General features: G+C 48.2%; 1 protein-coding gene across 1 annotated transcript in view; it reads right to left on the minus strand.

The window, feature by feature from the left end:
• The window catches only part of bcam (basal cell adhesion molecule (Lutheran blood group)), a gene marked incomplete at both ends in the record, with an annotated part of 36,483 nt that overhangs the window by 4,803 nt on the left and 16,680 nt on the right, over positions 1–15,000 (minus strand). The window contains 4 exons of the mRNA XM_080540503.1: positions 12,084–12,183; positions 12,919–13,060; positions 14,286–14,318; positions 14,818–14,953. Of these exons, the coding sequence (XP_080396629.1) occupies positions 12,084–12,183; positions 12,919–13,060; positions 14,286–14,318; positions 14,818–14,953 (411 nt within the window). The remainder of the gene's footprint in view (positions 1–12,083; positions 12,184–12,918; positions 13,061–14,285; positions 14,319–14,817; positions 14,954–15,000) is intronic.

The following is a 15,000-nucleotide window of genomic DNA, read 5'->3' on the forward strand; positions in this document are numbered from 1 at the left end:
CCAGCGAGCGAACATTACAATCCTGCAAAATGTCCGGGCGAGGAAGACGTTCAAACCAGCGGCAGCCATCACCATCCCCTGTCAGGGTAACGCGTGGTGCGCACACTCCCACTCTCAAGCTACCAGAGTTCTGGGACTCAACGCCTGCTGCATGGTTTGCTATTGTAGAGGCACATTTCAACAAAAGTGACATCGATGACGACGACGACCGGTACAACCATGCTGTGGCAATGTTGGGCAGCTCCACCGCAGCTCGAGTGGTAGGTTTTTTGTCTGCTCCCCCGACGACGAACAAATATGAGCGCCTCAAGGCCCTGCTTCTAGAGACATTTGAACTGTCCACTGCGGAGAGGGTGCGGCGCCTATTTGCCATGTCGGACTTGGGTGACGAGAGGCCTTCTGCGCGCATGGAGAGGATGCTAAACCTGCTCGGTACAGAAGACCCCATGATCCTCTTCACAGAGCTGTTCATGCGCACATTGCCAGCTCAAGTTAGGATGGCGCTGGCCAACACCAGGGAGGCGGACCGGTTCGTCTTGGCCATGCCTCAACGGTCCCCCGACCTGCTCGCTCCCGCGGCCGCCCCGCCACCCGACCGTCGCAGGAGAGCGAAGGATGACGCCAGACCTTCTGGCCAGCAGGGTAACGCTGCGGGCCATTGTTTCTACCACGCCACTTTTGGCGCCAAGGCCAAACGGTGCCGCTCACCCTGCACCTTCGGACCGACGGGAAACGGCGGGGCCGGCACTCAGTAGTGGCCCTGAGCGCTGGCGTCAACAACAGGCTGCTCTTCATACAAGACACCGCCTCTGGTCGCAGTTTCCTTTGTGACACAGGTGCCCAGTGGAGCATCATTCCGGCAGAGAGATCGGATGTGGCGAAGGAGGAGCGTGGTCCGCAGTTGGCAGGCGCGGACGGCACACCTATCTGCTCTTATGGCACTAGGGCGGTGGACGTGTGCTTCGGAGGGCAATGCTTTTCGTGGGATTTTGTCATAGCGGCTGTCACATTTCCCCTCCTTGGTGCGGATTTTCTGTGCGCCCACAACCTGTTGGTGGACGTGGGGAACAGGCGCCTGGTCAACTCACAGACTTTCGCTTCCTTCGCCTGTACGCAGGGGGAGGCGGTCTACAGCGGGTGGTCCAATACGCTCGCCGAAAGTGACCAGTACCTTCGGCTGCTCGCCGAATTCCCCGACCTTACCAAGCCCACCTTCTCCGCGCCCACGGTGAAACACGGAGTGGAGCACCACATCGAGACCGAGGGGCCTCCCCTCCACGCCAGGGCCAGGCGCCTCAACCCGGAGAAGCTGGCCATCGCCAGGGCGGAGTTTGCGCATATGGAGCAGGTGGGCATCGTTCGGCGCTCGAGCAGCCCCTGGGCGTCTCCCCTGCACATCGTCCCTAAGTCAGACGGCGGGTGGCGCCCATGTGGGGACTACCGCCGCCTCAACGACGCGTCCAAGCCTGACCGCTACCCGGTCCCACATGTCCAGGACTTTTCAGCGAACCTGGCAGGCAAACGCTTCTTCTCCAAAGTGGACCTGGTACGGGGGTACCATCAGGTGCCGGTGCACCCCGAGGACGTCCCTAAGACGGCCGTAATCACGCCATTTGGACTCTTCGAGTTTCTGCGGATGCCGTTCGGCCTGAAGAACGCGGCGCAGACCTTCCAACGCCTCATGCACTCGGTGCTCCGGGACCTACCATTCCTCTTCGTCTACTTGGATGACATCCTCGTCGCAAGCACCACGGAGGAGGAGCACCTGTCCCACCTCCGGGCCCTTTTCACACGGCTCAGCCAACATGGGCTGATTGTCAATCCGGCGAAGTGTGAGTTCGGACGGAACACCATCGACTTTCTCGGGCACCGGGTCTCCGCAGAGGGGGTGACCCCCCTCCCCTCGAAGGTGGAAGCTGTCGCTGCTTTCCCGCGCCCCAGCACAATCAGCGAGCTCAAGGGGTTCATCGGGATGGTAACCTTCTACTATCGCTTCCTCCACCACATCGCTCACATCCTGCGGCCTCTGTACGATGCCCAGAAGGGCAAGACTCTGAAGCAGCCGGTGGACTGGACGGCGGAGCGTGTCAAAGCCTTTCAGGACACCAAGGCGGCCCTGGCCCGCGCTGCCATGTTGGCCCACCCCTCGCCCTCGGCACCCACTGCTCTCACCACGGACGCCTCTGACTTTGCTGTGGGAGCGGTGTACGAACAGTGGGTTGGGGACGCCTGGCAGCCTCTTGCATTCTTCAGCCGCCAGCTGTCTCCCAGAGAGCAAAGGTACAGCACATTCGACAGGGAGCTCCTCGGGCTGTGGCTTGCTGTCAGACACTTCCGTTTTTTACTTGAGGGCCGCGAGTTTACGGCCTACGTGGATCACAAGCCACTCACGCACGCCATGTCCAAGGTGGCGGAGCCGTGGTCCGACCGCCAACAGCGCCAGCTCGCCTACATATCCGAGTTCACCACAGACATCCAGCACGTTGCTGGGAAGTCCAACCAGGTCGCGGATTGTCTCTCCAGGGCGGTGGTTGGTGCGGTCCAACTGGGTTTGGACTACGCGCGCATGGCTGCAGACCAGGCCGCCGACCCCGCCGTCCAGGCTCTCAAGTTGTCGGACACAGGACTGCGCCTAGAAGAGGTGGTTTTCGGTGACGCAGGGGCCACGCTCCTGTGCGACGTCTCCATGGGTCAGCCACGACCGGTGGTCCCCGCCAACTGGAGGCGCCCCGCCTTCGAGGCGATACACGGCTTGTCTCACCCTGGTAGGAAACCGTCCTCACGGCTGGTGTCAGAGAAATTCGTCTGGCATGGGCTCAAGAGGGATGTGAGGGCCTGGGTAGACACGTGCATCGCCTGCCAGCGCGCCAAGGTGCATCGACACGTCAAGGCCCCCCTGGAGCAGTTCTCTGTGCCTGAGCGGAGGTTCGATCATGTAAACGTGGACCTGGTAGGGCCGCTGCCCCCCTCGCACGGATACACCTATCTCTTTACCATGGTGGACAGGACGACTCGCTGGCCGGAGGCAGTTCCGCTCTCCTCAACGACAGCCCCCGACCTGGCCCGGGCGTTCATCGCGGTGTGGGTCTCCCGCTACGGCACCCCTGCTGATCTCTCCTCTGACCGTGGCTCACAGTTTACTTCAGAGCTGTGGGCAGCGGTGGCGGAGAATCTGGGGGTCAAGCTCCACCGCACGACCGCCTATCACCCGCAGGCGAACGGGCTCTGTGAGCGTTTCCATCGATCCATGAAGGCCGCCCTTCGAGCCAGCCTCACGGACAGCGACTGGCTTGACAAGCTGCCGTGGGTCATGCTGGGGCTCAGGACAGCGCCTAAGGAGGACCTCCAGTCGTCGTCCGCTGAGCTGGTGTTTGGACAGCCGCTGCGGGTCCCCGGTGACTTCATTCCCAAGTCAACGGAGCCCTGGTCCGCCGCCGCTCAGCGCGCCTCCCTGCTGGACAGCGCCAGGACCTTCGTCCCGGTCCCGACTACGCAGCATGGTGTCCCTACTTCGAGGGTGCCCCCGGAGCTGCACTCAGCGAGGTTCGTTTTCATTCGTCATGATGGCCACAGGACTCCACTACGTCCTCCTTATGACGGGCCTTTCCGTGTCATCGAGGCCGGAGCCAAGAACTTCATGGTTGACATGGGGGGTAGGCCTGAGTGTGTGTCCGTTGATCGCCTCAAACCGGCCCACTTGGACCTTGAACTGCCCCTGGACTTGGCCCTGCCACCGCGCAGAGGCCGGCCTCCAGTCCTACCTCCCCTGCCGCGCCCTGGACATTCCCCCCTCCGACCCCGACAACCCCCCGCAGCTCGCGAGCCCCCGGTCGTCACTGCCCCCCGTCCTTCCCTGCAGGAGGACGTGGTGGGCGATGTCACACCTCCTCCCGCACCTCCTGACTTTACCTACGATCGTAGGGGCCGGGCCATACGCCCTCCTCGCCGTGAGGATTTCCAATATTGAGGTGAACACTGGGGGGGCTGGTGTAGTGACTACATTATGGGTTCATGTTCTCCTCTTACTGTTGGTTGTGTAGTGGGAGGGAACCAGTTCTGGCACTAGGGGCAGAGGGGAAGATTATTAACGTTGCACCTTCCTGTTTAGAGACAAGAGTTTTGGTGATCTATTTTCTGGTCCTGTACTGAGAGTACAAGTTGTTATTTTGATTAAACAGTTATCATTACGTTGCCTACGTCTTTCCTTTTTCCTCCGGCACTACACCGTCACGAATTTGCATCCTTTCCCTCTCGATATAACATACAACAGTTTGACTACATAATAATAATTTGTGAATTGGATTCACTGTATCGTCTGCCGTAGGCTACTGGGTGATAAGTGATACATGGCTTGTAAAAAAAAAACATACATTTCAAGACGTGTTCAGGACTGTGTGATCATGTAATTATGTGTAGTCGTGTGTTTTTAGCATGTTAATGTTCTATCGGCATGTTGTGATGTGCTAAACATGCAGTGCGATGTTCCTTTTTAGCGCTAGCTACTAGCAGCTGTTTTACCTGTGTTTTTTATTCAGAGCAAGTTTCTTCCCTGTTTGGTTTGAGGTGTACCAACATTCAAATAAGCATATCGTCTTAAACTAGATTTCAATGTATTCATTCTACATTTAAAATCTTACAATCTGCACTTTCATAATCTGGAAAAAACTGAAAAATGACCTTGCCTTGGACTTTTTCCACCAGATCCTGTCACATAAAGGGCTTTTTTACTCAAAGCTTCTCTATGGTTTTTTTTGCTAAGAAAGATTTAGCACAGGAGGAATTGTGATGGCATGTTCATGCTTGAAACAATGTTAAAAAGAGCCGTCTCTAGAAGAATCTTGGGAGTCTTATGAATTCACTCAAATGAGCAATTTGGAACATCAAGATGAATCAGGGCATTCAAAGCGAGATATTGTGACTCAGAGATTCCTTTAAAATAAAATGTTTTGTTAATGTGTACTATTCGTGACGTTAGAATTATAAGGTTCTATTATGTTTTTTACATAATCTGATCCATTAGGTGTTTATTAATGCCTGTGTGGTGTTATTTCTAAAATGTTGAATTTTTTTTAGTTAGTAATTCATAAAATACAAAGGTTCCATCTCACAAAACATAAAGGAATGTAAAAACTTTGACACTCAATATCTCTGAACTACCCTAAACAGAGATAGAACCTTATCATTCTAAGCTCACGATGTGTCTACTATTGACTAATGAAAACAACAAATCCATTGGATTACAGGGTCAAATTCCACTTAAGGCAATGTAGAACAATTTATTTAACACACCTGTATATATGACTGCATGTAGGGTTCATAGGGTCATTAGTCACTGACATACCAATACATGAGCAGGCCAATAAGTCCGTGCTGCATTCTATGTCTATGGGTCATACACAGCTTCATGAGAGAAGAATGTGAGAGAATATCTTTGTTAAAGATGCCAGAGGCTCTGACTGGCTAGGCTGCTGTATCCCCGGTGTCTCTTAGTGAGTGAGTAATGGCCAACACACACGCACGCACGCACGCGCACCTACACGAACACACACACGCGCACGCATGCATGCATGCACGCTCACACATAAGCACACTCAGTGGCTAGAGCTGCTGCTTATAACCTCATTCCGTTACCCCTCTACACACAACAGAGAGGAGAGAGGAACACACATCATCACTACTTTTCTCTCTCCCCCCACACACTTAATGCACCATATTTCTCATGAATGTATCACTCTGTACCACTAACACACTACCCTCTCTCTCTCTCTAAACACAGGTGCACAAACACGTACACATACACACACACACACACACACACACACACACACACACACACACACACACACTATTACTACTAAAAGCTGTTTAATATCCATTGGCCATGCCATCGAAAACAAAGTGTGTAGGTCTAGTTATCTTTGGAGACAGACATAGACGGTAGAAAAATATTGTGGGGAAACAACCGCAAGACCGACTGGCACTTTACTTAATGACAGAGAGAACAATCCAATAATCAATTCCAGAAAACAATCCAACCAATGGGACAAACAGATTCAGCCTGCTGTGTCTGTGAGCTATCGATAAGAGCCATTACTAAACATATACACAATCAAGCCACAGGATATGAAACCTTTGGGGTGAACGTGGGGAGATCACCAGATTTATGACACAAACAGCTCTTTCAAGCATTCTTGTCTGTCTGTATTTCTCTTATCTCTGTTCTCTCCTCCCTCTCTCTCCCTCCATCTCTTTAATTATTGCACTCCAGATGATTACGCTGCGTTCAGCGTTGGACCGTGAATGCTAATTTATGATATCTTAACAAGAGTGTTTATGTTTCTCCCCGTCGTCAATCACTCCTTCATTTCCTCCCTCCTGACAGCGTCCCCACCTTCCCTTTCTGCTGTTGATTCCTGTCCTCTTCCGCTCTCCCTCTCGTCTACCGCTTCATCTTTAAATGTCTCTATCCATAATCATCACTGTCAAAATCTCTCTCCCTCCATCCATCTCTCTCTATCTGTCTCTCTATCCCTCCCGCATCGGTCATGGTGATGCCAATGTCTCTCTCTCTTTTCCCCTCTCTTTCTTCTTCCCTCCATCTCTCTCTCTCTCTCTCTCCATTTGCTGAGCAAGGCAAGGCGATGATGGTACACACATCTCGTCAGGGAGCTCATCACTCACAGCTTATTCAACAAGACTCCATCTCTATAGAGACACACAGAGGGGCTGGGGGACTGACACTTACTACACAGCTGCTAGGCTAAGGCTATGCGCCTAGAGACAGCGACTGTCATTTCTCAATAGCCTGTGATGGCTAAGTGGCCAAATCAGATTATCAGCCACTGCAGCTAAACGCAGACCTGCCTGGCTGGAGTATAAATAGACCCTAAGGGCCACGGAAAGGGAAGGATACCAGCATGATACACAGGGATACACTGGCTGGGGAGCAGAACTAGGAAGACAAGACGCACTAAGGATGATGGGAAGGTCACACAGGATACGCCACATACTCCCTCCCTCTTCCTCTCTCCTGCCGTTCTCTTTCTCTTTATATTCAGAACACAAATCCATCCCCTTCTTCCCCAGGTCGCAGAGATGGAGGGATTCTAATTTGCTAATGGATGTCTAGCAGGAAGGGTGTGTACAGGAACCACAGCAGAGAGCCAATAGGCCTATAAGCCAGAGAGGCAGTGCACCAATGGCAACCTGCCAAATGGATGTCATCATCTTCTACAGTGGTCCTCCACACCTCCACACCCCTCGGATTCCCTTATCAACACTCTAGAGTGGAGAGAGGGTAGACAGTACGTGAGCTTAGAATGATAAGGTTCTATCTCCATTTAGGGCAGTTCAGAGATATTGAGCGTCAAAATGTTTACATTCCATTATGTTTTGTGAGATGGAACCTTTGTATTTTATTAATTACTAACTCCAAAATGTCAACATTTACAAAATAACACCACACAGGCATTAATAAACACCCAATGGATCAGATTATGTAAAAAACTCAATTCTGACAAAAATTGAGATAGAACCTTATAATTCTAACGTCACGAGTAGCCATTTCTATCAAGCTATTGGTCAAATTAGCATAGTAAGAAAAAATACATTTAAAACATTGTAGTGACCAAGGTTTTTTTTTTTACATGATCTTTACTGGTTGAATATTATTTCAATATTTATAAGCTGCATACCCCATGACCCCAATTTGGCTCTAGAATATTCCTAGACACGTTCATATCCCCTTTTTTTGAGAAACCAGCAGGCCTGAGCCAAAGCTAGAAAACACAGACTCAGTAGCTGATTGGCTGATTTTCAGACAACTGAGAAATAGATGCACCCACTCATCAATTAAGAAAGCTTAATCAAGCTATTTACCCTAAGTGCTATCTCGGATTCTGCTGGTGACCCTACAACATTTTGGGAAACAATTAATGGAAATTCCTCTCCATCCCTACCTAAATAAGTTGAATCAGACTCAGAGAGAATTGAGATACGTAATGCCATTAACCAGCTTTTCTATCTTGGCAGGCTTTCTATTTGAGGGAAAAATTGAGATGGCAGTTTAACGTTCTGATTATGGACGTCTTTATTGAAAAATGTGTTTTTCTGTGTTTTTCTTGATTGTGTTTAATTATGTTGTAATTGTGTATATTATTGTAAATTGTGTGTATGGACGACGTCCTTGTAAAAGAGACATTGGTCTCAATGAGTCTAAAGGTTAAATAAAACATTCCAGGTCCAGGATATTTGTGGATTAATTGTGGCATGACATGTAGCCTATACATGTGTGAGATCGCAGGGATTAAACAATCAGGAAAGTTGGTTTTATCAGTATTCAGTTGCTGCCAATTTCCACGAATATTGTTGACCTCTTCAGGCACTCAGTGGGTCGTGGAAGAGCTCGGTGACTTCAGTCAGAGACATCAAACCAAATGTATCTTCCGATATGGCAGGTATTTACTTGAATGTGCTCGCAAAGATTATGTTTGATATCAAGAAAATTAAAACGCTTTGTGTTTTTCTGACAAAAATGTCCTGTAATTTCCATATAGCTTCTCAGGAATGATCTCATTGTATCTCATCATATCTGTGTGTGTGTGTGTGTGTGTGTGTGTGTGTGTGCGTGTGTGTGTGTGCGTGCGTGTGTGTGTGTGTGTGTGTGCGCATGCCTCTGAACCTTTCTTTGCAAGTTGTATGTTCTCAACATAAACACATAATAGTATAAATGCTCCTGATGCTCCTGCTATATCACGTCAACATTTTGTAAAAATAAAAACACTGAGATTTTGGGTGTGTGGTTTGGTTTTTTCTGTTGTTATAAATTCTACACAGTTCAAAAAAAGATACATCAACACGTCACATAGCTCACAACACCATACCACGACATATACAGTATATCAGGAAGAGAAGGAACAGCACTCACAATCCATAAAACAAGACACGAATCCTACATTTCTCTCTCCTCTTTAGAACCAGTGGAAAAGCCAGAAGAAAAAAGTCACAATTCAGTAGTTCAGAAGTACAAAGAAATCCCCCGTTTTTAAAAATAAAATAAAATGAAAAACACTTTTTTTTATATCAACAATATTTTTTAAAAAACAAATAAAAACAAAAATGTTCCACGGTGAAGGTATGCATCTTGTCCCGTCTTCACCAACCATCACATGCTTTGCTAACAGTCATTAAGTTATGGAAATATATATTTCTTAAATCATTAGACATATACACAACACCAGTGAAAAAAAAAAGAGAAAGATTCCCCCCCTAAACAGATAGTGGTATAGAGCCCCTTTTCCAGATCAAGGCCATTCTGTTCCAGTGTGTAACAAAGGTAGAGGGCCACTTCAACCAGCTATCAGACATATTTGTGCTGCCGACAAGTATCTTAAAGAAAAGGTGTTAAGTCAGATAACGCAGACATCTAATACGTACCGAAACATTGGAACACCAGACTAAGGACATGACTTAATAAAAGTCTTTCAACTCATTTTGGTAAAAAAAGGTACCCCTCCCCCCTCCCCCCTCCCCCACCCCCACCCCCAATTCCTACCTCCCCCTCGCCCCTCTCCTCCCACATCACCCCTTCCCTCTCCCTTATCGAACTGTGGTTTAACCTGTGCCCATGACGACGCGTGACGTCCCCTCAGTGAATCTGTGTTTACCGTGCTACGGCCCTGAAGCAACGGTAGCGGTACAGATGGCGGTACATATGATTCGAGATTGTCGACAGGGGATAAAAAGAACATGTCCCCCGTTTTGCCAGATTACTCAAATGTTCCAGTGTGAGCAGACGTTTACGTTTGGGGGAGCTGAGCATTACAAGGGGGAGTGTTATGTTATATGCTGTCATTGTGAATATGGTTTCTGCTCTGGGAAAGGCAGTGGGCTATCTTGAGGGGAAAATAGTAGGGAGAGCTAAGGGGTCAGAGGTCAGGGGCCTACAGCCACAGCAATCACAGACTCATTCAGGTCCTCATCACGTAACAGTAAAGCCTCGTTCTGATTGGTTCATTCAGGATCAAATCATACATAGAGAGAGCAAAGGAAAAACAAATTACCTCAACACATAACAATATACAAGCGAAGTCGTTCACAATTTAAAAAAACTCATTTGTACACCACCCAAATAGCATTTTGTCGTGTCGGTGGCTTTTTTTTCGTTTTGGTTTTGACAGAAAAAGCAGAAGGCGTTTGAAGAGGGTTGACGTTGTAAAATTGTGCTTGCTAGTGGTTGCCAAGGCAACAGCTAATTGGGTATCTGGATAAAATGGCAACAACAAAAGAAAATGTTTGCAAACGCAAGCAAGGAGCTCGCTCATCCAGCTGAAATGTAACAGTGGTTTGCTGTTAAACTCGATAACGCGATAAGGACGAAATTCAATGTAACACCTCACTGAAGTATTGACTCTAGGGATGAAGTGAAATAGTATGACAGTGTTTTTTTTCTTTCTTCCCCATGTCCACCATAGTAAGCTACAGAATGGGGGGGGTACAGTAAGTGCAGACTCCAGAATAGACAGATTACAGCCTTTACACTGCAGACAAGAACACACAGCAACAGCTCAGATACACACAGTGCAACACAGTGTGGACGCAAACACACACACATACATACATACATGGCTCCAGGGAGACACAGTGACTTAATGGCATTTTGTGTTTGGATTGGGGTAGAAAAAAAGAATACGTATCACTGTGTTAGGAAGTGTGTTGGCCACGAACTGTACTGTACAGCTGTTCTGCACTGGAGTCGACCGATCGTCGTGATTGGTGGAAAAAAGAAGTTGGGTCGTGATGATATCCAGTGTTATATGATGTCCTGTGTAGAAATAATGCCAATGCACCTTCAATCACCCCCTGCCACACCCCACACCCTCACCTCCCCTCCCCCTTGTCACCCCCCACCCCTTTCATAGACACCCTGACATTAATCCATCTTTTGTCATTTTCCCTCCATCGGATTTGTCCCTCTATCAAAAATAAAAACAAGCCCTGCTGTCGTTTAACTGTGGTCCTCCATCCCTTCATCCCTCTCTCTGTCTTCTTGTTTAATATTTTCTTCTGTTCATCACTGGAAGATAGGGAAGAAAGACGGGGAAGTAGATAGCATTACACATAAGTACCAGCACAAGCCACGTCATTACAAGTCTTGAGTTTAGAATTATAAGGTTCTATCTCCGTTTAGGGCAGTTCAGAGATATTGAGCGTCAAAGTTCATTATGTTTTGTGAGATGGAACCTTTGTATTTTATGAATTACTAACTCAAAAATGTCAACATTTTAAAAATAACACCACACAGGCATTAATAAACACCTAATGGATCAGATTATGTAAAAAACTCAATATTGACAAAAATTTAGATAGAACCTTATAATTCTAACGTCACGAAATCTTGACAATATCATACACATGAATTCCTCATAGCTTCATAGCTCTACTTACAAGAAACAACCAATATAAAGACATTGTCTGATATTGTCAAGGAGTAGTTACCATATATTGGTTGTTTCTAGTGAGTACAGTTTTGAAGCTATGAAGAGCTGTTATCAGTACGAATGAAGTTATGAAAACGTAATTTTCAGAGCTACGCTGGCGTTGCTTGTTCGCCGCTTCTCTGCCCGAAATCTAGGTGTAACTGCAGTATACAGAGTAGATTGTCCTACGAAGACATTTAGATTTAGTCATCTCAATATTAATTAGACCCCTATACTTTCTTTTATCTATTTCTTTTGTTTCTTTTTATTTTACTACTCAATCTTTTCAGTTTGTAAAGCGTCTTTGAGTGTCTAGAAAAGCGCTATATAAGTCTAATGTATTATTATTATTATTATTATTATTATTATTATTATCTATTTTTATGTAACTAGAGATTTAAGTGTTTTATATTATGCCAAATGTAAAATTGTATAATGTATGATATATTTTAATGTTTGATATTTGTAATTTAAAGTATGCTTTATATGTAAATGTTACTTGTAATGTATGTTTTAAATGTGGACTCCACTAAAAGTAGCTCATGCCTATGGGTATAGCTAATGGAGATCCTTCCAATAAATAAATACATATTATAAATGTCTGACCTGCTCCGGCGCCGGTCTCTTGTTGAGGAGGCCGGCCTCTTCATTAGCCTTCTCTGTCTTCATCTCCACCACAATGTCGTTATTCACCTCACCGCCCGCACTGCACACCAGAGAGAGAGAGAGAGGAGGGGGAGACAGAGAGAGAGAGACAGGAGGAGACAGAGGGAGAGAGAGAGAGACAGGAGGAGGAGACAGAGGGAGAGGGAGAGAGACAGGAGGAGGAGACAGAGGGAGAGAGAGACAGGAGGAGGAGACAGAGAGAGAGACAGGAGGAGGAGACAGAGGGAGAGAGACAGGAGGAGACAGAGGGAGAGAGAGAGAGACAGGAGGAGGAGACAGAGGGAGAGGAAGAGAGACAGGAGGAGGAGACAGAGGGACAGAGAGAGAGACAGGAGGAGGAGACAGAGGGAGAGGGAGAGAGACAGGAGGAGGAGACAGAGGGAGAGAGAGACAGGAGGAGGAGACAGAGAGAGAGACAGGAGGAGGAGACAGAGAGAGAGACAGGAGGAGGGGACAGAGAGAGAGAGAGAGACAGAGAGAGAGACAGGAGGAGGAGACAGAGAGAGAGACAGGAGGAGGAGACAGAGGGAGAGAGAGACAGGAGGAGGAGACAGAGAGAGAGAGACAGGAGGAGGAGACAGAGGGAGAGAGAGGGTTAAGTTAGTCCCACAACACGGAATTAGCAGTCCTAAAAAAAAAAGCGTCATCAGATTTATTTATTTTTTGTTTGTGATTTTTCTCCCCCCTTTTCATGTCCCCTCAAGCCACCATACCTTTGGTAGCAGCATCATCAATCCCTCTTCCACCCCTTCTTTCTCCCCTCTTTCTTACTCACACTTCTTTCTTGTCCTTCTTGCTGCAGGGCAGCTTGCCCTTCTTGTTCAGGAAGTAGAGCAGGGCCACCAGGAGGAGGAGGAGCAGCACACACACCACCACGGCTATCACCACCCCGCTGCTGCCTCCCTGCTGCTTATCGGCTGCTTGGATGGAGGGAAGCGAGATGGAAGGATGGAGAGATGATGGGGACGGACGGAAGGGGGGGGGGTGGGAGAGGAGGGGTAAGGGAGGGTAATGGAGGAGGTGAGAATGATTGGAAATGGTGGGAGGGTGGGGTGTTTGGAGTGACGGAAGTGGGATGGGTGAGGCATAGGAGGAGGAGAACGATGGATGGGTTGGGGAGGATGGGGGGTTGGGGAGGGGCGGGGATGGAGATGGGGGTAGGGGAGGGGCGGGGCGGAGGATGGGGGGTAGGGGAGGGGCGGGGATGGGGGTAAGGGAGGGGCGGGGATGGAGATGGGGGTTGGGAAGGGGTGAGGATGGGGGTAGGGTAGGGGAGGGGGCCGGGGATGGGGGGATTAGTTTAACTTTGATTGTGGTGGACTGTGATGAGGAGGAGCCCAAGACAGAGGCCTACACATGTACACACACACACACACTCCTACCCACTCTGTTCCACATGCAAACACACCATGTAAGACACACACACACACACACACACACACATACAAGCAGTAGGATTAGTACAGACCTGCAGTCTTAAGCACAGGATTCCCTTTGAGCAGCATTTTGTGAAAGAAAGAGAGTTCCTCAGTACCATTGGCGTAGCAAAGCAACACACACACACACACACACACACACTACACCACTGCACACACCCAATACACACACACACACACATCATTACGAAGACCCCTCGATACCCCGACGAGACACACCACCACTAGTGCACAAACACACACACACACACACTAGAGTTGTACACAACTAACTACACACAGCTCCACGGCAACTGAAACGCACGGCGACACAGAACGAAGGGACACGTGGAAACTAAGAAGAGAAGAAAGAAGCAGTGGGAAAGGAAAAAAGGAAAGTGACAAAGACACCCAAGGAAAGAAAGGAGGAGAGAAGGAGGTATAGAATACAGAATAGAATCCTTTATTATCCCACAGAGGGGAGAAAAAAGTTTGCGGCAAAAAATCCACAAAATATAGGACGGACATCCATACAAAGATGACAGACAGAATACAATATACAATATCCACAGTTGTTCGGTAGCAATAGGTAAAATATACAATGTACAGTACAGTGGCGTGGGGTGGGGGTGGGGGTGGGGGGGGGGGGTTGGGGGGCTCGATCAGGGGGTATATACGACACACAGTCCTGAGAGGAGGAGGAGGGAGAACACGGACAAGCGGCTACCTCTGTCTGCGCCGTTGTTGTCAGCGGCTGCAGCTACAAAGAGAGAAGAGACAATGACAAGATTCAGTTGACACTTCGTGACGTTAGAATTATAAGGTTCTATCTCCATTTTTGTCAAAATTGAGTTTTTTACATAATCTGATCCATTAGGTGTTTATTAATGCCTGTGTGGTGTTATTTTTAAAATGTTGACATTTTTGAGTTAGTAATTCATAAAATACAAAGGTTCCATCTCACAGAACATAATGGAATGTAAAAACTTTGACGCTCAATATCTCTGAACTGCCCTAAACGGAGATAGAACCTTATCATTCAAAACGGAGATAGAACCTTATCATTCTAAACGGAGATAGAACCTTAGAATTCTAAGCTCACGAGTTTATGTTTCCCTACTAACAGAGAGAGAGAGAGACAGAGAGAGAGAGAGAGAAATAGCATACGAGTAAAAAGGAGATAACCAGAGATAATAACAGACACACACACCAGAGAGGTGAAGTATGATTATGGCTAACCAACGCTAACCAACGCTAACCTGTTTGGACCTTGAAGACCTTGGTGTCGGTTCCGAGCTCGTTGGACACCAGGCAGGTGACCCCGTCCTTCATGACCGCGGCGGTGGCCTCCAGGATGACCGTGCTGACCACCTTGTTACCCTCGACCGCCACCGACTGGAGGGAGGAGAGAGGGAGAGAGAGGGAGAGATGTATTCATCTGG

This window comes from Nansenia antarctica, assembly GCF_963989245.1.
Source record: "Nansenia antarctica genome assembly, chromosome: 10".
Lineage (NCBI taxonomy): Eukaryota > Metazoa > Chordata > Actinopteri > Argentiniformes > Microstomatidae > Nansenia > Nansenia antarctica.